This window comes from Marmota flaviventris, chromosome 4 (genome assembly GCF_047511675.1).
Source record: "Marmota flaviventris isolate mMarFla1 chromosome 4, mMarFla1.hap1, whole genome shotgun sequence".
NCBI classification, from domain to species: domain Eukaryota; kingdom Metazoa; phylum Chordata; class Mammalia; order Rodentia; family Sciuridae; genus Marmota; species Marmota flaviventris.
The window spans coordinates 115,229,685-115,253,925 of NC_092501.1; the positions used below are offsets into that span (position 1 = coordinate 115,229,685).

The window sequence follows — 24,241 nt, forward strand, 5'->3', positions numbered from 1 at the left end:
TGTTTATTAGCACTTAACAAAAATCCATCTTTACCTGCTGATTCCTGCTGATGCCACATGAAATGAATTTCTTGTATAAAATTTAGAAATAAGAAGTTCAGTAACTAATCACATATTGATTGAGAACTTATTTTAATTAGCATGTTGTTATTGGCTTTCATCAAGAGTACCTCTTTCTGAAACACCAAATATTTATTTAGTTATCTTTTTAATACTTCTCCCCTTATGAGAAAATTGAAAAATTATTGATCATAATATAAAGTAGCCATAGATATCAGATCTTTCCTATCATTTCCTTAACCATTTTCCTTATATTAATAACTTACTTAAAGCAGCGAAGGTATGGAAGACGCAAATACAGTTGCAAGACACTTTTTAAAATATGTTAGAAAGCTCATTTGATTTGTGAATTAAATGTTCTTATTTTTAGTTTCTGTCTCTCTTCTCCCTTTTAGTTAGTTAATTCCACTTAGATGCAGGTGTTTTAAACATTATGGTGTATTTATAGGCATAAAATATATTTAACACAGGTATATGTGCATACCTTTTAAAAGACTGTTACTAATATAAGAACTAACCATTATTTAAATGATATTCAGTCATGGTTCTACCTTGCATATAATTTCAGATTGATAATTTTCCATTTTCTTTAGAATCACTGGTTAAAATTGATCATTTTTTGAAATTTATTTGTAATAGCAAGCAATAAAGGAGAACATCAGAAAAAGAGAAGCAGAGGAAAAAGAAAAACGTGCCAGAATAGCTAAAGAATTAGCAGAGAAAGAAAGACTTGAACGCCAGCAAAAGAAAAAGCGCTTACTAGAAATGAAGACTGGTGAGTACTATCAAATTTGCTATTCAAGTTATGTACCCTTAAGATGTACATGGTTTGGACTGGGGATGTAAGTCAGAGGAAGAATACTTGCTAGAATGCAAAGGCCCTAGGTTTGATTCTCAGTACCCTCCCCAACACACACACACACACACACACACATTTAAATGGGTTACTTTATTAGCATTTTAATGTGCTTGGTGAAAAATTAAAATTTGACTACCTGTTTCTGTAGTTAAATGTTAGAGCAATTGTTTTCTTATGGGTTTTTCTACCTTGACTTTGCTAATAAGTGCTATGTCTTAATGTTGCACATTTGTGATTTAGTCTTCTAGCCTAGTCTCATTTTTTTCACTATTACTCCAGAAACCAATCTGTAATGATGTTTGTCAATAAGTAGCTTTATAATCTTGGAAACTGGCTCTGAAATTCTACAGGACATGTTACCTGGTTTTCTTTAACAAAATATTCCATGAAAGGGAAAAAAGTAATGGATTAAAACATTAAAAGACTGCAATCTGTATATGGGGTAAAAATGGGAGTTCATAACCCACTTGAATCAAAGTGTGAAATATGATATATCAAGAAATTTGTAATGTTTTGAACAACCAACAATAAAAAAATTAAAAAAAATAAATAAATAAAAAAAATATGGGTTAGGAGGGCAGCTTAGTGATAGAGCTTTTGCCTTACGTTCCAGAGGCTCTGAATTCAACCAACAGCACCCAAACCAAACAAACAAACAAAAATTCAAGAGACTTTAAGAGGCATAGACAGCATCCATTTGTAGTATGTGGAACTTATATATACCCCAGTCCCATCAGATAACTGTTGAACATAGTAGTCAGAAAATTTTGATTTTTTTTTGTCTTGTATATGTAATAATATTGTTATCAATATGTTCCAGAGTATCTTTTAGAAACTCATACTGAAATTTCACAGGCAAAAAGACAGAATGTCTGGGATTTAAATCAAAATAGTCTGTAGGGACTGGGAAGTAGGTGATCTCATAGACGAAACAGATTGGTTCTAAATAACTATTGCTAAAGTTTGGTAATGGGTACTTATAGGAAAGGATATGTTCACTATACTATTTTTAATACTTTTATAAAATTTCAATCTTTTTTAATAGAAAGTTTTTGGAAAAAATACTTTAATTTTTTTTCAGCATTACAGAAACATCTATATATTTTCAAAGCTAAACGATACTACTAATTTAGAAGCAAAATAATTCATTAAGTAAATTGTAGCTATATTTTTAATACCTGAAATTTCTGGCCCTTTTACCTCCATACCACTAAGGATTGCAGAAGGAGTTAATTAAAATCCATCAGCTTCACTGCAGATTCACCAAAGATTACAATTCAGGGCTGCAGATTCACCTAAAGTTGCCCCAGGGGTAGAGAGAGATGTGCTTTGCCTTCTTTCATTTTTACAGGAAGATTTTTATGTTTAATTAAGGAAACTGAACATCTTAATGTATTGCACTTTTCTTCTAAGAAAGAAAAATCATTTAAGCATATGTTCTTGTTTACATTTGAAATGAAGAGAATATTCTCAGAAATATCTTAAAAAGTGTTAATAAAAATGGAAATCAAAAGGATTTAGTATTTATATTTAAAATATGCTTGTGGATTAATTGTGAATTACTATCTTGCTGCCTAAGTTATGGAACATTCTATTATTTGAACATTTGCTCCAGGGTTGTTTCAGATTCCTCTACATGAATTACTAGATGGTGAGTTGGCTCCATTGTTAGGATTTTTGCCTAAGGGCCTATGTCATACTTCTCTGGATTTCTCCATTACATGGATTTGGAAAATTGAAATTTTAATGAAATTACCTGTGGAATCTTGATAATATTTAAATTTTATTTTTTTCTCTTGAAGGAAAGCTCCATATTAAAGAATAGGTTTATTTTATGTTTCCAATTTAAAATAATATTTTTCATTATTGAAAACACCCAAAACAGTAAATCAAAAGATCACTATCCCTAATCTCCCTATACAAAGAATCACTTGTTAACATTTTGGTATATTTTTCAGTTTTAAATTCACTGTGTTCCCAGTAAATATGCAGCTTAGTATCTTATGTTAGTTTGCTGAATTTTCTGAATGTTTTGTGTTGTTCTTAGTCTGTATTTTTTTTAATATCTATGTAATTGAATCCATTTGATATGTCATACCCCATCTAATTTAGGTAATTCAGTAATAAAGTCATGAAGTAATCATTTTCGCTTTCTATTGTGATCAATGTGTTTATGCACACATAATTAGAAAATATATCTCTTCATTAAGATACAGAATAGAAAAGGAAAAATGTTTTAAGATTTGGGATATAAGTTACCCAATTGATGTCCAAAAATGTTGTAATTTCCATAGCTCTTAACATTGGGTTATAATTGTGCCTTGGTTGAGAATTCTCATTTTTTGAGAGTTTTACTAATTTAGAAGATTAAAAGTCCTGTTATTTTATATGAATTCGCATTTACTCGAGTACTAATGTCTTAGGACCTTTTTAAGTACTTACAATTCATTTTTATTTCCTTGTTTGTAATTTGTGCTGTCATAGTTCTTTTCACTTGAGTTACAGATTAGCTCATTATACATCATTCCTTCCCTTAAATACCTTTACCAAATTAAGCTTTTTATTATTATATCTTGACATATAGGTAAGTGTTTTATTTTTGTTCTATAATGTTTTCTTGTAGTTTTTGCCTAGGTCATTTTTTACCCGTTACCTTTATGCTTAGAAAGTAGTGTTTTCAGCAATACCATACCTACTTTAATTTTTTTCTAGTATCCATTATTCATAATATGACTATGCTCAACTTACTTTTAATTCTTCCTTAATCATTCATGTATTTGATATGTAGATTATAGCATCCAAGTTTATGTGTCTGAATTTTATCAAACTTATAATAATTAACCAATAATTATGTTTAATATTTGTTTTATTTTGCTTTGAGATAAATAACTTTATGTTGCTGTTACCTTCCATCCTCAATTTTTAAAATAAATTTGAATATTTATAATTTTTAAAATAGCAAAGAAAGATTCCATTGCATCTTTTGTTTATCATAGAGCTCATTGTATTGGACCTGTGGAATTATTTTATAAAGCTTTTTCTGTACTATCTCTTCACAAATGTGGTCTGCAAATTATCATAGATGGGACTTAAATTATTGAAAAATTCTCACTCGGAGTTTCTCAAATTCTTTACTATCCTGAGTACTTTTGTTCCTTTTTTTTTTTTTTGATACTTCCCAAGATAATATTCTTCGGAGAACAGTCTGGTAATACTAATATACATGAATAATATTAAAATAGAGCCTTAAGTAATAATATGCCTATAAAATAAATATCATATACTGTGTTATATATGATTATTCTTTTGTAATCAAAGTCATTTGAAGCAAGATGCTGAAATTGAAAGCTGTGATTTCGGGAGCTACTTTTGAGATAGTTTGTCTTTTAAAAATATTTGAAAATTTTTTCTTGCAAACTATGGGATTTTAGATTATCTAGCAATATATCACATATTATACATTTTTCTAAAGAAAAGGAAATCTCTTCTGCAACACCAATAAGTGATGATTACTCTAAATGGGTTCTTAGTTTTCCTTTAAACATAATATAATAGAAGTATTCAGTCTCTTAAAGTGGCTGCCAAAGCCAAATCATATAAGAGTCAAAAATATTAGTTATTTGTGGATATATTGTTCATATCTCAGTAAAAATATGCACTTACATTTTTCTTTCTATGTAATGCATAGGAAATACTTTTTGTCAAATCATGATTTTTTTTAAGTAGTTGAAGGTCTTTGAAATAGAAGTTAATAAAGTAGTATGTCTTATTAGCACTTAGTTTCTGAAAAAGCCTTGATGTAGAATATCAGTTTTTTCATTTTTAATTGTACCTTGAGTTTTACACTTGTCCTGAGATTTGACAAGCATCCTCAAATAAAGACACAATAGTTTCTAATAGAAATACAAGTTATGTGTTCTATGACTTTATTGGTACAGGAAAGAAATTTAATACCTACATCACTTTTTGTTGTTTCTTTTATTCATCAAAAAATTATTTTTTTATAAATGTCAGAATTTTAGTGATAAGTAAATAAGTAAGGCCCTTGCTGTAATGAAGGCTAAAATTGAAGGAGTCAGACAACTAAATATATAATTTGGGAAAATAATTTATGTGAAGTGTAATAAGGCAAGATAATGATGGAGATTGGCAGGATCGGTGTAGTGACAAAATTTGGTCTTAGTAGTACTAAGAAAATAGTAAAATATACCAAACTTCCTAATTCAAAAGACTGGTTAATAAGAATCCTCAGAAATTGACAGGATTCATAACCAGTGTATTTATTTTTGGGTAAGCAGGTTCAGGCTTATATGCTGTAATACCTTTGCTGGTGTAGTGTGCTTTTAAAATATCTTATGGGGAGATCAGCTGAAAATTCACTATGTAATTTTTCTTTGTAGGGGTTGTGTTTTAGTACAGGACAAAGTAATGCTCAATTATTTGTAGAAATCTTCAGTTTGGCTTTCCCAATATTAAAAAAAAAAAAAGTAGAAGGGCAAATTACTGAATATACACCAGTGTTTTGTTACCAGGAACTTTGTGCTTTATATTATTTTTGTATATAGGATATACCTGAATGATAGGAAGAGAAAAATCCCTATATAACTCTGCCATAAACCCACAGGGAGTTTCCTTCTATATATTTTCATGAGTTTAGTATTTTCCTTATGCAAATTAAAGCTAAATTTTTTCACATATTTACAAATTCTTGTATCTCTTCCTGAGTTAGTAGCATAAATTAAATCCCTGCTCTTTCTTATCCTTCATAATTCATCACTTGCTTTTGTCAAGAGAATAGGCAACTATTTTTTGTTATCACCATCATCTCAGAATGTGATTTTTGTTAATAGAATGTAAATAAAGATCCAGTAGTGAGCTATATTTTCCCCCAAAAGAAAAATAAAGCATTAAAAATCCTTTTGAGCAGTAAAACTGAAATAACAGCATCTTATATCGTTTTGTAGTGTTAAAAAAGTCTTTTTAAATTTTATTTTATTTTATTTTATTTTTCTTTTAAAACAATGATCTTGAGGCTAGTGGGGGTAGCCCAGTGGCAAAGTACTTGCCTATCATGTGCAAAGGCCCCCAGGGTTCAAACCTCAGCAATACAAAAAAAGATTTTAAAAAATGACAAAAGAAAAATAGCAATCCTGGAGTTCTTTTAAATACATACAGTTTGGGTTATTTCTGTTGAATAATTTGGTATTTATTACATTGAATAAGCAATTACATTTTGTAAATCAGAACATAAATTTTGAATGAATTGTCTGAAGTTGATATTTAAATTTGAGTTATTTTAACTGTGAAAATATCTAAAGCATCAAACTAGATACTAGTAAGCAAAGATGCTAGTATTTATTTTTTTTATTTATTTGATGTATTCAACTATCCTTATGTATAAACATTTTTATAAAGACAAATGAGAATAATGTGATTATATACACTTTTTTCCAAACTCCATTTCTGTTTCTTAATCATGGAAGCAAACAGGGCGTTTGATAATAGAATTCATCTATTATGCTTTAAGACTTCCTGAGTATGTAAGTTGATTCACGTAATTTTTAAATAGCATATCAGAATGGCCTTGAAATGGACTCAGTGTTGTGTAATTATGTTTTGTGGGGGAAGTAAATAAGAGCTTATTTAATGGAGCAATAAAAACTATACGAGCAGCTCCTATATTTTAGTCTTTAGGTTACAATTTGTCTATTATTTATTAGACTTAAATGTCTCATTTTGTGCAACTTCAGTCTATTAAATAAAGAGATAATTAGCTTTTAGAAATCCGTTGTTTACCCACATGGCCAAAACTGCTCCTTTGTTTTCCATTCTGCAATTTAGAATAACTAAGCAATTAGGCATCCATTTGAGAGGAAATGCATATTACATAAATACTACTTGGGAATGTCTCTGCCAATCTCAACAGATACACAATTAATGTGTGTACTTGCTTTCATAAAGGCCTTGACAATTACCCTGTCCTCTACAGATATCATAAAACTTACATTATTTCCCATAATTGCACATATTCTAGTTTGGTGCAATAGTGCTTTCAATTTTCTAGTGTTATTGGCAATTGATGCATATAAATAGGGCAATGGTTTTAATATTTTCTTTTTGTAGTAGGGTCGAACAAATTAAATTGCATTGGCTTGGATGTATTTCTCTTTTCTTTCCTCCATCTTTTATAATTCAGCAATAATAATAGTAGTAATAATGATGATAATAACTATTACTAACATCTATCAATCACATGTTATTTGCCAGCCTCTATATATATTTATTATTGTACATAATGCTTATAACAAACTTAATGAGACTTTTTATCAAAACATTTAACTTCCTTGCACATAATCAGGGAGTTAGCAATCAGTATTGTAGGACTAAACTCTTCTGACTAAAGGTCATTTTTTTTTTTTTTTTTTTTTTAGTTGTAGATAGACACAATACCTTTATTCTGTTTATTTTTATGTGGTGCTGAGGATTGAACCCAATGCCTCACAAGATGATAGGTTAAGCACTGCACCACTGAACTACATCCACAGCCCTTAAAGGTCAACTTTTTATCTATCATGCTCTTATTACATTACCACTGATGATTTAACTGTAGTGCAACATAAAGGAGCCAAGAAATTATTAGTAACTAGTAATTGACACTAGACCGTACTTGTGTAAGGAGGTTGCAAACTATCTTTTCCCTGGAAATCTTGGGTGAGAGGTTCAACTTTCTCTTTTGTACCATAAGAAGTGGCTTTAAGCCAGGTGGTCTCTCCCTTTGTGTTTGGAGGTTTTAAGAGATTGCCAAAATTAAGGATTCTTCCCTACTCCAGTTCAAATTCAATTTGATTCTTCTGATTGTACAAAGATGTGTTTATCTTTATGCCTCCAACTGACTAGAAGGATAACATCAACAACATGCCTCCCCACTTTTGGGAGAATTTCTTCAATGGTATCAGCATTTGTGGGTCTAACAGAGTTACCAGGCCTCAGCAGTTCTAAGGATATGGAAATGTCTCCAGTGCTTTTAATGTCTGACCAGGAAAAGAAGTAAAGGAACCAGATCATTTGCAGTATAGTAAGTTTAGCAAACAACACAGTTAAGAACAGGTATCCTGATACACCCTGTTCATCTCCTCCAACTCTACCATGTCACAAGTTTTCCCTTTGGATGTTGTTAAGACTTTGAAGTCATAGTCTACAAGAAAGTTTTTGCAAGGGTTTAATAGCTATATAAACTATCATTTATGTGCATAAATCTTGGGTTGTGGTTCAGTGGTAGAGCTCTTGCCTCGCATGTGTGAGGCACTTGGTTCAATTCTCAGCACCACATATAAATAAATGAATAAAATGAAGGTCTATCAACAACTAAAAATTAAAAAAGAAAAAACGAAACTTAGAGTCCAACCTTTGTGTACAGTAACATATATATCTTCCTTGTGTAGCAGGCTTCTTCAGCACAACATATCTTGAAATAGTGACTTTCTTTTTCCTCTTTAACAAAGAGTAACACAGATGCAGGGGCAGTTATTTGTTAAACATCTTTCTGGCATATTTTTATATTCCTTTGTTTACTGCTCATTTCAAAATGGTCTTTTCATTGCTTGTCTTGTAAATGTTGTATAATAACTGTATGCCAAGTCAAAAGTGGACTCTGGTTTTGTTTTGTTTTTGTTTTGAAATAAAAGATAAAGTGCCCATTATGATCAACTTCATTTGGTGCACGACATCTTAAATGTTTATGGTGTAGCATGGATTACTTCTCAGAATTTTATCAAAGAAATATTTATATTAACATCACTTATTCATAGCTTTCTATTATCAAACACAGATTTAACCTGATATATTATCAGGCAAAAAAACATACCAGTCAATTATTTTGATTTTAGCACAATATGGAGAACTCTAAAACTTTGATAATATTGTTTATGTAATGGCAGACTCGATCACAGTGGCATCTTCTTTCTTTGCAACTTCAAAGCTCCTTAACTTGTATACTGCCATTATTTACATTTGTGTACTTTGCAATGCAGTGGATTGTTGTCATGATCATCTCATTACATTAGATTACCAATCCTGAATGGAACTATTATTTGGATTTGGTGCAAAGTTATGTATTTTTTTTAATATCAGAGAGTAAATTGGTATCACCTAATTTTCAGAGTTAACTATAATTTTCCCCACTTTAAAGAAATAGCCTATTTATATTATTTAAATCACACCTCTTAAACATTAAATAAGTTTCTGTTTTACCATTTGCCTTAAGATGCAGAGAGGTCCAGTTACTTGAGCTCCATAGATAGACTTTTGAACCTGGATGTCACCTTTATAGATGTCTAGTCTTTAACTTTCAAAAAAGAAAGTATGTATTACAGTTGAAACATAAGTGAAATTTATACCATCCATAATGCCTTATACTTACTGGTGCCAGTCAAAAAACTAAAGCAACCAATCCAACAAAGTTTTAGCAACCACAACAAAAAGGATTGCTTTTGCTGTCTTTGCAACTTAATGCAGGAAATCATTCATAGCCCCTTTTGCAATTTAGAAGTAGAAAATGCATTGAAGACAAAGTTTTAAGGTGACATTAGTGTCCAAACTTATTTGCTGTCAGACCTGATCTGGACTGATAAGAGATCCCCTGGAATGTGAATACTCATGCTATGGACACGAGTTTAATTCCATGTTGCACTGAGCATGTTACAGTTTTACATCATATATATACACCTGATTTACTTTGCTCCACTTCCTCACAGTCTGAAAAATTCTGAATTTTAAAACACATTGGACCACAGAGATTGTGGATAAGAGACTGAATTTGTGCTTCTCAGTGACTTAGTGACTTCTGTTTCTTTTGAGTTTTTTGTACTATCTATTTTACCTCAGGCACAAATCATTACTAATTCTCTGAATTTATTTCTTGTGTTTTTTTCTTCTTCATTTATATCATAAAAACCTTTTTCTTAATTCTTAACTACTGAATACTGTAAAATGTGGTTTAGTTGAATTCTTACTTTCTTTATATTGTCTTCTCTGAATATTTGTACTCAATATTAAACAATTCACTTCTCATTAGCCATTATTGTCTTGCCATATAACTTATGTATAGAATACTCGCTTTTCTTCATTTTATGTGTTTTAATCTCATAGAATTACATCATTTACACATTCTTTATCTCCTAAGACCCTGCACAGTGTGTACTCACAGTAGATACCACAGAAGGAAGACACCCAGAAAGATCTATCAAACAACGGGTTAACACTTAACTGGTCAAAAAAATTATTTAATTTTTTGTTCAGTTTAGCATTTTGCTATTTATGTGAGAAGTTAAGATATAGATCAAACTACAGGAAGAGTCAAGCTGGGCTGCACTGGTGTTTATAAATAGTTTCATGTGTAAAAATAGCCATACCTATTACATATTACCTATGGCTGCCTTTGTGCAGAGGTGAGTACTTGTAATACAAATCATATATCCTACAAAGCTTAAAATACTTGCTAACTGGCTCTTTACAGAAAAAGTTTCCTGATTCTTCATACAGATCAATAATCCATAGACTCTATTCTTTGATTTCTAAGACATAGAATGAAAAAAACTGTTCTATTTTTTTTTTCTTATCTTCCTCTGTCCAAAAGCATGCATTTGCAAAGTGGCCAATTTGTACTGAACAATAAGGAATTAATCATTAGCTGACTAAAAACTCAATCTGTAAGCTTATTTCTGACCATAGGGAATTATCTGATTTTTAGATTCTGTTAGCTTGAAATGGAAAGTTGTGCAGTTGAACTTTTGAAATGCTCACAAATGTCTGGGCTGCTGATGGTTTCAGTAACCAATCTAGCACAACCATTGTGCTTTTATCTTTTTATTCCAGCTCATGTTCCATAGTATTTCTCTACTATTGTTTGTATATCTTTTCAGATGAAAATATCAATGTGTCATAAGGTCAGAGGTGGATTCAGGCTTTTATTTATTTTTATTTAATTTTTTATTAATAGGCTGTCTTTTTTCTCTCCCTATTTTGGTCATTCTGACATTCAATTTTTAAAGATGAAGGAAATCCAGTCACTGGTGCCAGAATTGGTCATGAAGGTTGTTCAAAGCCTAAAGTCATTATCTCAAAGAAGCTAAAAGAACCGAATAGTATTTGGCTTTTGATGATGAATAAATATACCCCAGGCTGGACTGGGAAAATTAGCAAAGAAATTGAATATTTATATGTTACTTGTAAATGGCATAAGTAGGCATTAGTGTTTAGATGAAATTAGACATTATTTTGTAATAGAATTTTAAAATATTGCTTCCTGAATGACTTCCTTCCTCAGATATCCAGGGTTCTTCACGAAAATTAGAAGCAACTTAATATTAACAGAGTTAACATTGAGGGCAGCTTTAACACAGGCTAGAATGCCCCCAAGGCAGGAAGAATATGACAGACTAGCATTAGTAACAGAAAATAGATGGCTGACTCTTTTTGGAACAAGCAATTCTTGGGAGACCATTGCTTGAATAGAGTGAATTGTCACCATAGAACTTCCAATAATAATTATCACTAATGGGTAAAACTAACAGTAATTTTAGTTCAATATAATCCTGAAATTTTTTAAAAACTATTAGTGCTATTCAGACAGGAACTCTTGAAAAGTAGAAGTATTTTTGTCATATCAGTGCAGAATCAGAATTTCCATCCCTAATGTTTGAGAGTGTTGTGTGGAGGATCGCTGCTGTAGGAAGCTGCATATTCCCCTCCAGAGTCATTCCAAGTCTTATTCTCTGTCTGGCAATTCTTTGGAAGAGTCTAAATGTATAACAGTTTTTCTTTTTAACTTAACTAGAAAGTTAACTTAAAGTGTTAGAAAGTCAAGAGAATTGTTTGCTTAGGGAACAAAAAACATTATTTTGATTCAAAGGCCAAGAACTAAGAAAAAGGCAGTCTTTCTACCGTATTTCAGATATATTTTAGAAGTATTGATCCTCATAGTGCTGAATTTCAATTATGATTTCACGTTTCCAGTGCATGTTCTCAATGCTAATTAAATTGTGCTTTCTGCTGGATTTACATGTGAGTAAAAGTAATTCATTTAACATTTGTCCTCTATTATTTATTTTAATGTTTATTGTGCACCAATATTGCTCTCTCAAAAGTGCCTTTTGTTAGTAGCCATTCATACTTTCTTGAATGCATGGTATATTTTCATTAGATAAATATTAAATAAGCCTATTAAATATATATAACACATTATCTTATCATTTTGTTATGACTCTGTTGATTACATTCTATGTTTTCAGCTTTGGTAGATGAGAATATCATTTATGATAATTGGAAATACCTTTATCTTTGAGAAGGGGCCCTAATTCTTCCTGCTCATTGAATGCTAAAGGAACTTGGTCTAATGAATCATGGAGTTTGGTTACACTATGTTATCATATCACCACATGAAGGTACATAACATTGCAATCTGAGAAAGTGTTGTTTCCTAAATCATGGTATCTGCTGATATTGAGCATAGTATTTCTTAACACTAAATTTGGAGGCATTTTAGGGAGTTTAAGAAGTGTTCTTCATGAGAAAATCCAAATGATATCAAACTGTATTCAGAACTTCAGAATATAGCTTGGCAGGGAGTGTTGCTTTCAAATTTTTACTGACCTCTTGGAAAACATTCCCATTTTGCATTTGATATCATCCCATTCCTAAAGTAATGCACTGAGACGTAATAAAAATAGAATAGTAACTCAGCCATCATTCACCAAGTCTAAAAGAAAAATAGTTTTAATAGTATTTACTATTCTTAGAATCTGATGAACTCCTAGGGGTATAAAGTTTTTCTACGTGAATGTTACAACCTGGCTAATTGAGGTTGCTGTGTGAGCATGCAAATGTGCATGCTTTTAACCTGATGTAGTATGGGTTAGTTGATTTTGAAAGAGAAATCAGAAGTTTTGAAAACTTACTGTATTCCTGCTAGAAACTTATCAGAGGACTTTTTTGAAGTAAAGGTTTATCTCATTTCATTAATTTAATGCTTAATCTTCTATAAAATAGAAAAATAACATGAAACATGCATTATAGATTATTTTAAATGATACTTTGACTAGTGTCCTGATTTGGGTATGAAAAGTAGACATTTTTATACATGAACATCAAACGTACTGTTATTTATCAATTCATAAACCATATGAAAATAAAATTTTATACAAAATTAGCCATGTAAAAACTAAACCTTTTTAAGATGAGCTGCTTCTAATATAGTATCTTTCCCCATGGCAGGTGTTCAATAAGGATTTTTAAAATATTTATGAAATTCATGTTCGTGGGACAAAAATTTCTATTAATTTTTGTTCTATTAATACATGTTCTATTAATACACTTCCACTTAAAATAAATTGGCTCAATTCTAGGACATGATATGACATATGTCAAGTTTGTGTTATGGAATGTGTTCTTATTGGGTAACAAATAGGAATTTCATAGTCAATGACATTGCTGTCATTGACAGCAAATATACAATAATTATTATTCAAATATACAATAATTTTTATAAATGTACTTTAATTCTTGAGCCACCAGCCTGCCTAATGATAAGCAACTTAGTCAATGCTCACTCCTTCTCTTTGCCTCTCTATGTGTATTCCGTAATTCCATTGCAGAGTTCAGTTATTCAAGTATGAAATTCCCTTTCTAGCTCTCCTTCTCTTCTTCCTCCCTTAGATAGGTACCAAGTTCAGAAGCAGTCATAGCGCTCCATTCTAAGCATGACTACTCTTCCCAGTCCAGTTCAGTCAAGGTTTTAAACAGCATTCCTACTTTGATGTAATTTCTCCTGTCTGCTTTTAGAAAAGGTGATGACTGATTTGCCTTAGAATGGTAACCCAGGAGATCTATTGAATTTGTTTGAGTTTAGGTCCCCATTGTTGGTGATTCACAGAAATATTCTTAGAAATATCCACTTGCATTCTTTGTGAACTTTTCCCCTTCCCCAAACTGGTCCCAGTTAAGAAAGAACTGTGCCCCAACCCAGCAGTCAAGTGCTTGTGGGGAATTCTGCAGCCTTGGGCCTAGACATCAGTGTATCTGCCACCGTGTCAACAATTCCACATGTTGGATACAAGATGCTTCCACTCCTGGATTCTACTTACTCCCTGTATCTCCATAGAAAATTCTACCCTGTTTAACCCAATTCTTCCTGGAATGAATGTTCAGGTGTGTACACCTGTATGCAATCTCACTTCCAGTCTCTCTCCCACCTGAAAGGGCCATCTTTTCTTTCCATTTACAACCTTAAAATGTGGTATACATTCTCTGCTATGTGGATAGCTTCTATACTAAGAATGGACCTTTTGGCTTCCCCACTGGAATGGGAAAAGGAAGAACAGGTTGTCATCTGAGAATTGGTACAGAAATAAGTGAGTCTGTTTGTCCTTTGAAATGTGGAATCTTGAATTAATGGGTACCACATATACACAGAGTGAAATGAAAGGCCAGAGTCTCCATGTTTGGGAGTCTAGTGGACTAAATTAAGACACAGAGGCATGAAATTTGTATTTGGACCAACAACAAGTAATATAGCAGGCCTGGCATGATCGTTGGGTAGAACTGTGGGAAGAGATGAGGCTAAATTGAAGTCGGAAAGTCTGCTATGCTTTGGATTTTTGCCTCTTCCTGTAGGCACACTCCTAGAACAGCAGGGCAGTATCATGGTTTGCTTTTAAAGAGATAGCTCTGTGGCAAAAATGCAGATGGAATAGAAGATGCTGGAGGAGAGGGGGAGGTAGAAGGAGTGAGACCAACTGTTGCAATTTTGCAGGAGTTAAATGCAGAAGACCTAAAGTAGAATGTACTAAGAAAAAAAGAGACAAGATGGATTTGAAAGACAGTTGGATATAATCAATATAGCTTTGTAGTGGATTGTGTACAAGGAGACAGGGAGAATACTTTTATGACTGGGTGGATGATGTCTATATTAACTTCAGGACACATTGATTTAGTATCTCAAATTTAAAGCCTTTTTAATCTGGGAGATGAGTTTACCTGAGTGGACCAAGCATAAGGTATGAAACACAGCTGCACAATAACTGTTAGCCTCTTTCCTTCAGGAAAGTGAAAACAAACTCCCTTTTTAACAGAGGCAGCTAAGCTGTTATTTGTAAATAGACTAACCAAGAACCTCTGAAAACAAATTATGTTTATAGTTCATGAGGATAACCTGGATGTGGGCTGTTCTTGGAGAATGTGAGGATTGGGATTCTGGTAGGGGTTAGAGAGAAAGTGCATTCCATTATGCACTTGAAAGAAGGTGAGTTAATCCTCCTTTTTCTCCTTCAGCTGAAACTAGCCCACATATTCAGTTTTAAGAATATTGAAGTTTGCTTTAATGTTTATTTTCCTTACCTACATAATGTAGTCAAGTAATGGGTGATTTCTTTTTTCTTTTTTTTTTTTTTTTTGGTGGTGTGGGATGTACTAATTACACCTTATCTAGTGTTCTGAAAGACACTCCCAAGGTTTCTGTGTGATTTTGTCTTATGATTATTAAGTTTCTAACCGCCCCCCCACAAAAAAATCATAAAAATGGACATCAAAATACCTCCTTCATTAGTAGAGTCATTACTATATTGGTGAAAAATACCTTCCTATCAAAACTTACCTTCAACAAATATTTAGTACATATTGTGTCATGCCACTATCGTAGGCCCTGGGATTAGAACAGAAAACTAAATAAGAAAACATTTTACACTTGGGGCCTCATATGCTAGCAGGAGACAGACATTTAAAGTAAATGTATGTTGTTAGAAGTCTACAAGTTCTAAGAGCAAAATAAAGCAGAGAAGCTAGGTTGCAGATAAGAAATGTGGAAAGGAGTGACATTTAAGTAGGGTAGTTTTTCAGTTTTGTTTTTCATTTGCCAGAATTCTTGGTATTATGAAGTGTTGCTCTTTTCTCTGACTACAAACACTGTCATGGCATGTTGAGTGCTCCAGCTTAAAGATTTGGGTCATCAGTCTTCCAGTCCCTGCTCTACAAGTAGCTAAGTTATAGCTCAGTGAGTTTCCCAGATCATAATGCTCCTTATATACAAAGGAAGAGTCCTTCTAATTTGGAAAATTGTGTCTATACTCTGTAAATTAATTTTTAAATTAAAAAAAAAAACTGCAACCAAATTTTGCTCAGCCATCCAATCTTTCTCTGACATCATCCTATACTATAACATAAACTCTATTGCCAAACACTTCATTAGGCAGTAAATATGACTTTTCCCCACAACTTTGATTAGTAAAAGAAAGACATGTTTAGAAAAAGTTACCAATACAGGGAACTTGTGGACATACATATGTTTACAGTAACATAGACAAAAGTTTTCATTAATGCTTCATCTCTTATATGGATTACTAATTTGCTATTTATGTTCTTAATTTTCTGAATGTAAGATGTTTAATATGCTTGTAGAACAGAAGTGAAGATAATCATATACTACAGAATCAGTTGCCCTTTTTTCCATATTGACAATTACACCTTTTCCTTAACAAATACTCAATACACAGTTTGTTCCATTAAGAACAGAGCTCATTATCATGCATAAACTAGCAGCCTCGTCTAGTTATAGTCCATATTTAATATGTGACATATTCAGTGTAGTGTAACCACTTACTCTTGGCATAAAAGATAAGAGTGGCCTCCAGCGATCAACAAGGTTCTTAGATCAATTTAACCTGGATAAAATCTTTTTCCATAACAACTGTCATTAGAAATGACTAGCATTTCACTAATTAGCCAACCATTTATAACCCATAAGCTTCTCACAGATGGTTAATGTTTATAAACACCCACAGATGTGTGCACAGCTGACTCTCAGTTATCCGCAGGAATAGGGGATGTAGATAATTTAGATTCACTTACAATATATCCCCCCCCCCCCATTTTAGCTTGTTTCAATCTCCTTTCTCTTTGGACTTTTTAACCACAGCTGTTAATGAAGTAGCAAATTAACTAATCTAATTTCAACTTCTCCTCTTATTGATGCACATACCCCCTGATGAAAGCACTAATATGTACAAATGTGGTCACAAGATGGCTGGCAAGAGAGTGAAATTGGTAAGCACAAGCTTAGATAAATACATTGAGCAATGGGGAATTTTCCATGTTTGTAGCTGTATAACTAATAACAAACTTCAGATTGTCAAAACTACAGCAAGCCATCTACTTCAAAAATAATACACTTAAATTCACTGAAATAGAGGAGAACATCTTAGAAAGGATGCCAGATTCCTTGGCATTCTGGTTCTGTATTAATCATCTCTTTTCAGTTGTTTATTTCTAAAATTTAGCCATAGTTTTTCATTGTAATGTCAACTTGTCTACTGTCTCAGGCTGAATGAAGATGAAGAAATATAAATATAATAACACAGAATACCAGGAAGTTACAACTTTGTCTCCCTTTTTTTGGCCTAAAGAGGCTTTAGTTCTTTTAATAATAGTAATAATAAGATTAAAAAAAAAACACCAAAAAGCAAATAAAAAATACTTTAGTACTTGCTTTTCTCTTATAGGTTATCAGTCTAAATTTTCAATTCGTTCTTCTTTATGCAGTTGTACAGGCATGTTAAAGGCAGTATTTGTTGGACTAAAAGCAGAGCCAGTAGCTGTGTAGAAATAACAAAATGAAGTTTGAAGGTAACCATTTGTTTCCTGGTACTCTAACAAAATGTGTACCAAGTCTTCCCCATTGAAGCCTTCACAAGGTCATGCAAGTTGTTTTTCAGTTTCCTTACTTGAGGGACATTTCTTTATTTTAACTTACTGAGAAGGAAAATTAATCATTTCTAAACAGCATGTTAGAAATATTACAAAATGTTTAAAAATGGATATAGATGTAATGGTGAACAAAATTAGTGTCAAGAAGTCTTACACTGGACTACCCAACAGATATGTAACTTTTCATCTATATGATAATCTTTTAATTGATTTTCACTGAGAGGAATTTGTAGTGGCTAACAGGTTATGTAAGAATCTTCTTGGATATTCCTCTAATTAGAAAAGTTAAGGGAACTTAATGTTTAGAGATACAGAGATCTGTGTCTTGTGTTCACCTTCAACAGTTGTGAGAAATCATTCATCAATTTCTGGCATGATGAGGTGGTGCCATTCAAATAAGGAGGTAAAGATTTGGGCAAAATAATGAATTCAAGTTTGTAGGTATTATATTTGAGGTATTGCAGTATATCTGAATTATAATATCTAGTTAGTGATTCAGTAGAGGTTCCTATGACCAATTTATCCCAGTTTGTCTAGGATTCTCCCAGATTTAGCACCAAATGCCCAGTGTTTCTGGAAACCCATTAGTCTTTGGCAAACCAAGATGGTTAGTCACTCTTATTAGAGCTCAGGAGTAGAAATTGTGCTGATGATAAGAAATTAGGCCAGATTTGGTAGTGTACACCTATAATCTTAGTGACTCTGGAGGCTGAGGTAGGAGGACCACAAGTTCAAAGCCAGCCTCAGCAATTTAGCAAGGCCCTAAGAAATTAGCGAGACCCTGTCTCATGATTTTTTTAAAAAATCAATCCCTAGTACCAAAAGAAAACAAAGAAATTGGTAGTATTCACTATAGGAAGCCATGGAAATAAATAATAAATCTGTCCAATTGAAGGTGGAAGAAATGGCTTACAAATGGGCAGAGAAAAGAAAAGCCAGAAAGTTAGTCATCATAAAAGTAGTGACGAACCAAGATAGTCTGGTGTCATAAAAAACAGAGAAGAGATCATTTTGAGAAGAAAGGGAAGTTGCCATTATCAAATGCTACCAAGATGTTATATAATGAACAGACAGAAAATTTTCCCATTGTCTTGCCCTCAAAGAAGAGGGTTAATGAGAGAGATAAGAAAAAATAGTAGGGAGAATGTGGAGTTCAAGAGAGGGCAAAGTATGTGTTTTAACTTGCTCAAGTGAAGATTGGAAGGAATGAGATAGGAGGGGAATTTAAAAGAGAATGATAACCAATTGATCAAGTTCTATGGTCTACAAAACAGATTGCAGATTCATTAGATACTAGCTCAGTTGTAGAAAATTGTCTTGGAAAGTAATCATGATAGGCTAGTTATGTTAGTTGGAAAGGAGGAAAGGCTGAGCCTCCTTGCAGGTGCATTTGTAGGTTTAATGGTAATCAGTTAAGGGAGTTTTCATCAAGTAATTTCTATTTTGTGTCTCAAGTAGAGGAAGACCTCTGAAGGGTGATTGGTTGGGAGGCTTCAGCTAAGTGTAGAAGAACCAAAACAGCTTCTATCAGAAACTGGGAATTGGCTAGCTCCCCACAGGAGTGTTAGTATTAGCTCTGATGTTGCAGTATTATTTTTTGCCATGATTACTCAGCAATTGGGGTATCTGTACATTTTCCTAGGAGTCTGGAAAAGGTGGACAATGAAGGAGCAAGTAACATACTGGTTGGTGACACATGGTCAAGGTTACAACCCATAGATTCTAAGCTAGATAGGCAAGGATATGAAGATCATGGGATGAGGGCACTAAAGATTTTCACAGGGAACTGAAAGAAGTATAAGAAGTTCAGAGAACTGTTCTATAAGTTTATTAGAAGTGAAACAGTTCTGGGTGTTGACAAGGTCCAGATCATGGCATTGAAAGTGGGTGAAGGAAAGTAGAGAGCAGGGATTTTTCCCTTGAGACGAGAAAGTAAAGGAACTCAGAGGAGCTGCTATTGGATGAGTTGTTCACATGAAAATGAATTCATGCGGATGATGGCAAAACCAGGCCTAAAGAGGAAGACTGAGTCAGGGGACAAAATCTATCCTGAATGAGAAGTTAGGTTGGTACATAACATTGACTCAGAGGGATGGCAGTAGTGTGACTGAATGTCATGTGTATTATAGAGTATTTATTTTTTTACATAAGGGGGGCGGATAATAGGCTGACTAGCAGCAAAGATCAGGGAGAAAACAACAATTCCCTGATCTTCCATTCCCATGCCCCACACTTCTTAGGCCCTTTAAGTGTAAGGGGATGAGCAAAACTCAATAGAAGAGTGCAATGTTCAGTTTCCAAGTGAAGGGGATGTTTGTTGAAGTTGAGGTGGTATAGAGGTAGTGTATTCTGCTAATGCCAGAGGAGGTAAAGATCAGGAGAGACTTAGGTCTTGGTCAGCAGTGAACAGGAATGAAAAAGATGGTTTAGCTGGTCTGAAGGTCATCCCCTTCAGCAATCGCCAGTCAGTGGTTTGTGGGGATTGATCCTATGCAGTAGACTTGGTCTGCTCACTGTACAGTGGAAGCCAATTAGATGAGGGGCAAGATGTGGTGGAGAAAACATTTTATTATGAAGAGCTAGCTGAAGGGCTGTCTTTCCAATAGGCTGATTCTGGGGCAGTTTACCTATGAAATGGGTGATCCCAGACTGTCAGGCTCCTTCTTATGGATGGAGATTTGCTACTAAAAGATGCATATCTGATCCTAAATTTCTAGCCTAGCCAGATACTTTTCAATTTTGCAAATCTCAAGAACAAAGATTATTTTCTTGGGCTTTACTTGTCACTGATTAGTTTGCCCATGTGCTAGTTCCTGACATGTTACAAAAGACAGGCTAGTTGCTGTGGACCTCTTGCCTATCACCAAACTCTTGGAAGTGAAAGAAAGCATTTTTCACTTGATTATTACGGAACACAAGGGTCAGGTGAATTTAAATAGAGAGTGGGGTTCTAAATCTGGTCTCAGTGCTCTGTCTGCTTCAGGAGGAGCTAGAAAACCACTCAAGGCTGGACTGATTCTGCTGTGTCCAAATACTCATAGTATCAGAAGGGGAATGTCTCAGGTCTTTCTCTGGGAGGAGGGACTCATCTGTGAGGGACCCGAATCTTTTCTTGTAATGTGGAAGCGCTGTGTCTGACTCACAGTGAATTTGGGGAAAACTTTTCTGTCTTATTTGAATTTACCATTTATGAAAGCGCCTGTGCTTTTGTGCCTTAAGGAATTTCCTATAGTACCTTTACATATGAATCAACAAAGCTAAAGATTTGAATACTTCTCAATTATCTATAACAACTTTCTATTAAGAAAACTTATAGTGGAAAGAATAAGCTTCAGAATCATGAAGCTATTTGTTCACATCTCCCCCTGATACTTACCCTTTGTAGGGCTTTGGGCACATAAGCTCCTTAGGCTTCATGTTTCCCAACTTTAAAATAGGTGTAAAAATAGCTATGTTATACAGGTGGACTAAGAAGTTAGAAAATCTTGGCAAATTGCACCACAGAGACCCTAGCCACATAGTCATTAAAAGTCATAATTTCTACTATATCTTAATACATATTTATATTTTTAAGTTCTCTACCTTATAAATTCTTTATTTTCTAAATTGAACTGTTCCCAACATAACCTAAATTCTGTTTTTATTTTGGACTTCTGTGTTCATTTTGTCAGCTCGCAGTAGCCAGGAGTGTATAAGAAGGATCTTCCATTGTTCTCTTAAGAGAATTTAATGTATTTTGACCCTAGTTTTTTTGCATTTGTTAATGAGTTCATTGAAAGTTCACTTGTCTCCCATTTTCATTTGTTATGTGCTTGATTCTGAAGCATGTCAATTCCTTTCCCCGCCACTTTTCACTCAAGATTTGCCTTATTGTCCTTGCTGACTTAACTTTCTTTCAAAAATATGTTGCTGTTATTCTCATTATGATTTTTAAGTTTTTTTTTTTCATTTTTGATACTGTTTTCTGCATTGACTGGGGGAGTTTCAGGTTGTTTCTCAGGAAAGTGAGGCTGTGATGGTAAGTGAAGCTTCTACTCAGAACCCATTGTGGTGTGCCATGTAATTAACCTTTTCTTCTCTGGAATGCCATATTTTGGCATGTCTGTGTTTCTCCTTGAAATGAAACAAAAAGATAATGCATATAGGACTTTGGACAAGAACCAAGAACTCAAATCTGGCTAAATTACTTTGTTTGGACAAAGTTGACAACAGTGAAGTGGGCTTTAGCCAAGAACATTCTTGACACCCAAAATGCTAATAATACACAAATTTCTGCTATTTTTGTAATATCTGTGTTTATAATAAAACATTCCTTCAGAAATGTAAGTACAAATATGGATAAGAAAGGATAACCCCTGAAATCATCACTGAACAGCCACAACTAGGACTTTAATTTCCCTGCACCCCAATTCTTTTATGTAACATTCACTATACAGGTAGCCACTAATTATGTATAAAGTCATTCTTAAGTTCCATGGGAACAGGGGCTGGGGGCTGATTCTGTGCCTGACACTTAGTACTAGTGCATATTTATAGAATTGAATTGAACTACAGACTTATAGTCTTCTATTTCCAACTGCTACTTGAACAAAACAGTTTGAATATTCTGCCGGCACCTCAAGATCAATTCATTTAAAACCTAACTTATCATGTTCCACATAAAACCTGATTTTCATGTTCTCATTTTGGGTTAATGATACCACCATTTCCCCAGTCACCCAGGCTTGACACCTTCACACCATGCCAGCTTTAATCATAGTGAAGTACTGTTTTGATTATTTCACACCTTTCAAAAATATTCCATGGCAGTTCTTCAGCCTTGAATCCAAGCTTCCACAGCCTGCCTTCCTGACCTTATTTTCCCCTTCCTCCAGTGTGTGCCATATGCTGCTGTCAGAGCATGACTGTCAGGGACCCTCTGGGCCCCATGTGGTGTTCCGGGCACCACTCACTGGCTCCTGATAGCCCAAGTCCATTTGTCCCAGCTTCCTGGGGGAGGGGTGGTGCTCCTGTGCAACTATTGATACTATTCCCTAACTTCCTCCACCTCCCTTTTTTATTTTTTTATTTTTGATGATACCATTTTCAATATCTGAAGTCATTTCATTCTTTGTTCAAACACATTATAAAATAGGCATCGAGAAGTCGTTTTTAATTCTTCACTAATATAAAAAATATTAAAACAAATCTAAAACATATTTTAATATGTTTTCAATGGGAAGTACATATTTGCCAAGCTTAAGCTTGTCAGGCTTGTGTCTCAGGGTATAGTAAAGCTTTGGGTGACAAGTGAAGCTTCCAAGCAGAAGTGGTAATATACCATGTAATTAACCTTTTCCTTTCCACTGCAGTGATGTTGGTATTCAAGAGTCACATCTTCTTAATGCCATTATCATTTTACGTTTACATATGTATCTTTATAGATACATTATTTTCCCCCTACATTCTGTGTTTTGGAAACTGAAAGCATCTGTTTAGCACCATAGACCCTACATAACTCAGGCTAACTATGGCAGCCTACTTTTTTTTTTGCCAGGAAGTCAATGTTGTTTTTTTAATTTTGCTTTCTTTAGTATGTTTTAGAATAGGTCACAGTGAGCAAGCTCATCATATTCAGGCACTTGATATATTTTTAATAATCATTCACACTGCAAGAATGACTAATGCTTTTCTTCAGCACCATGTGGTAGAGTAGTTGCTAAAGTGGAAGTCAGAAAACCTGTCAAACTCTACAGAGCTATGAGTGGTCATAGAAAGGTCTGCATTCAGGGTTCTCAATGATAAAAATAAGGATTTCTTAGCATTTACTGTTTTGCAGGTACCTTATATCAGTAGTTTAATATTTTTTCACATCCCAACATATTATGGTATATGGATGTCATATTTTACTCAGTCTCTTATAGATGTGCATGTAGGTTGTCTCCATTCTCCTGTTATAAGTAACAATATAATGAAATTTTCTTTACATATCTTTGAACACATATGGATTATATGTGCAGCGTGATTTTCTTAAAAATTATTTCATTTGTTATGTGCAATCTTCTGATAAAATTGCTAAGTTACTTCCTTAGAGATTGCTTGAGTTTTTAATTCTACTAACATTGTATGAAGTGACCTGCATTCCCATTTCACTAATACCAATTTATTCTAATTTTTAATTGTCCTCATGCTGATAGAGGAAAATCATCTCCCATTGATGTATGTGGAATATCATTAATTATGAATGAGGCTGAGTATTCTGTACATAATGCCTCCATTGAGGCTGCTATAAAAAATTCCCATAGACTCAGCAACTTATAAAAAGAATAGAGTCTGGAGACTCAGTAGTATAAAATCAGGGCACCAGTAGACTCAGTGTCTGAGGAGGGCCTGTTACCTAATTCATAAATGGTACCCTTTAGTTGAGTCCTCATGTGGCAGAAGAGACAAAAGTGGCAATCTGGGGTCCTTATTACAAGGCGACTATCCCAGGACTAATCCCATGAGGTCAGAGTTCTCATAACTTAATCACCCCCTGAAGGCTCCCATCACATTGAGGAGTAAGATGTCCACATATGAATTTTGGGTATA

At 33.6% G+C, this 24,241-nt stretch overlaps 1 protein-coding gene across 1 annotated transcript in view; it reads left to right on the top strand.

The window, feature by feature from the left end:
* The window catches only part of Diaph3 (diaphanous related formin 3), a 474,806-nt gene that overhangs the window by 314,643 nt on the left and 135,922 nt on the right, over positions 1 to 24,241 (top strand). The window contains exon 25 of the mRNA XM_027938043.3: positions 700 to 835. Within this exon, the coding sequence (XP_027793844.1) occupies positions 700 to 835 (136 nt within the window). The remainder of the gene's footprint in view (positions 1 to 699; positions 836 to 24,241) is intronic.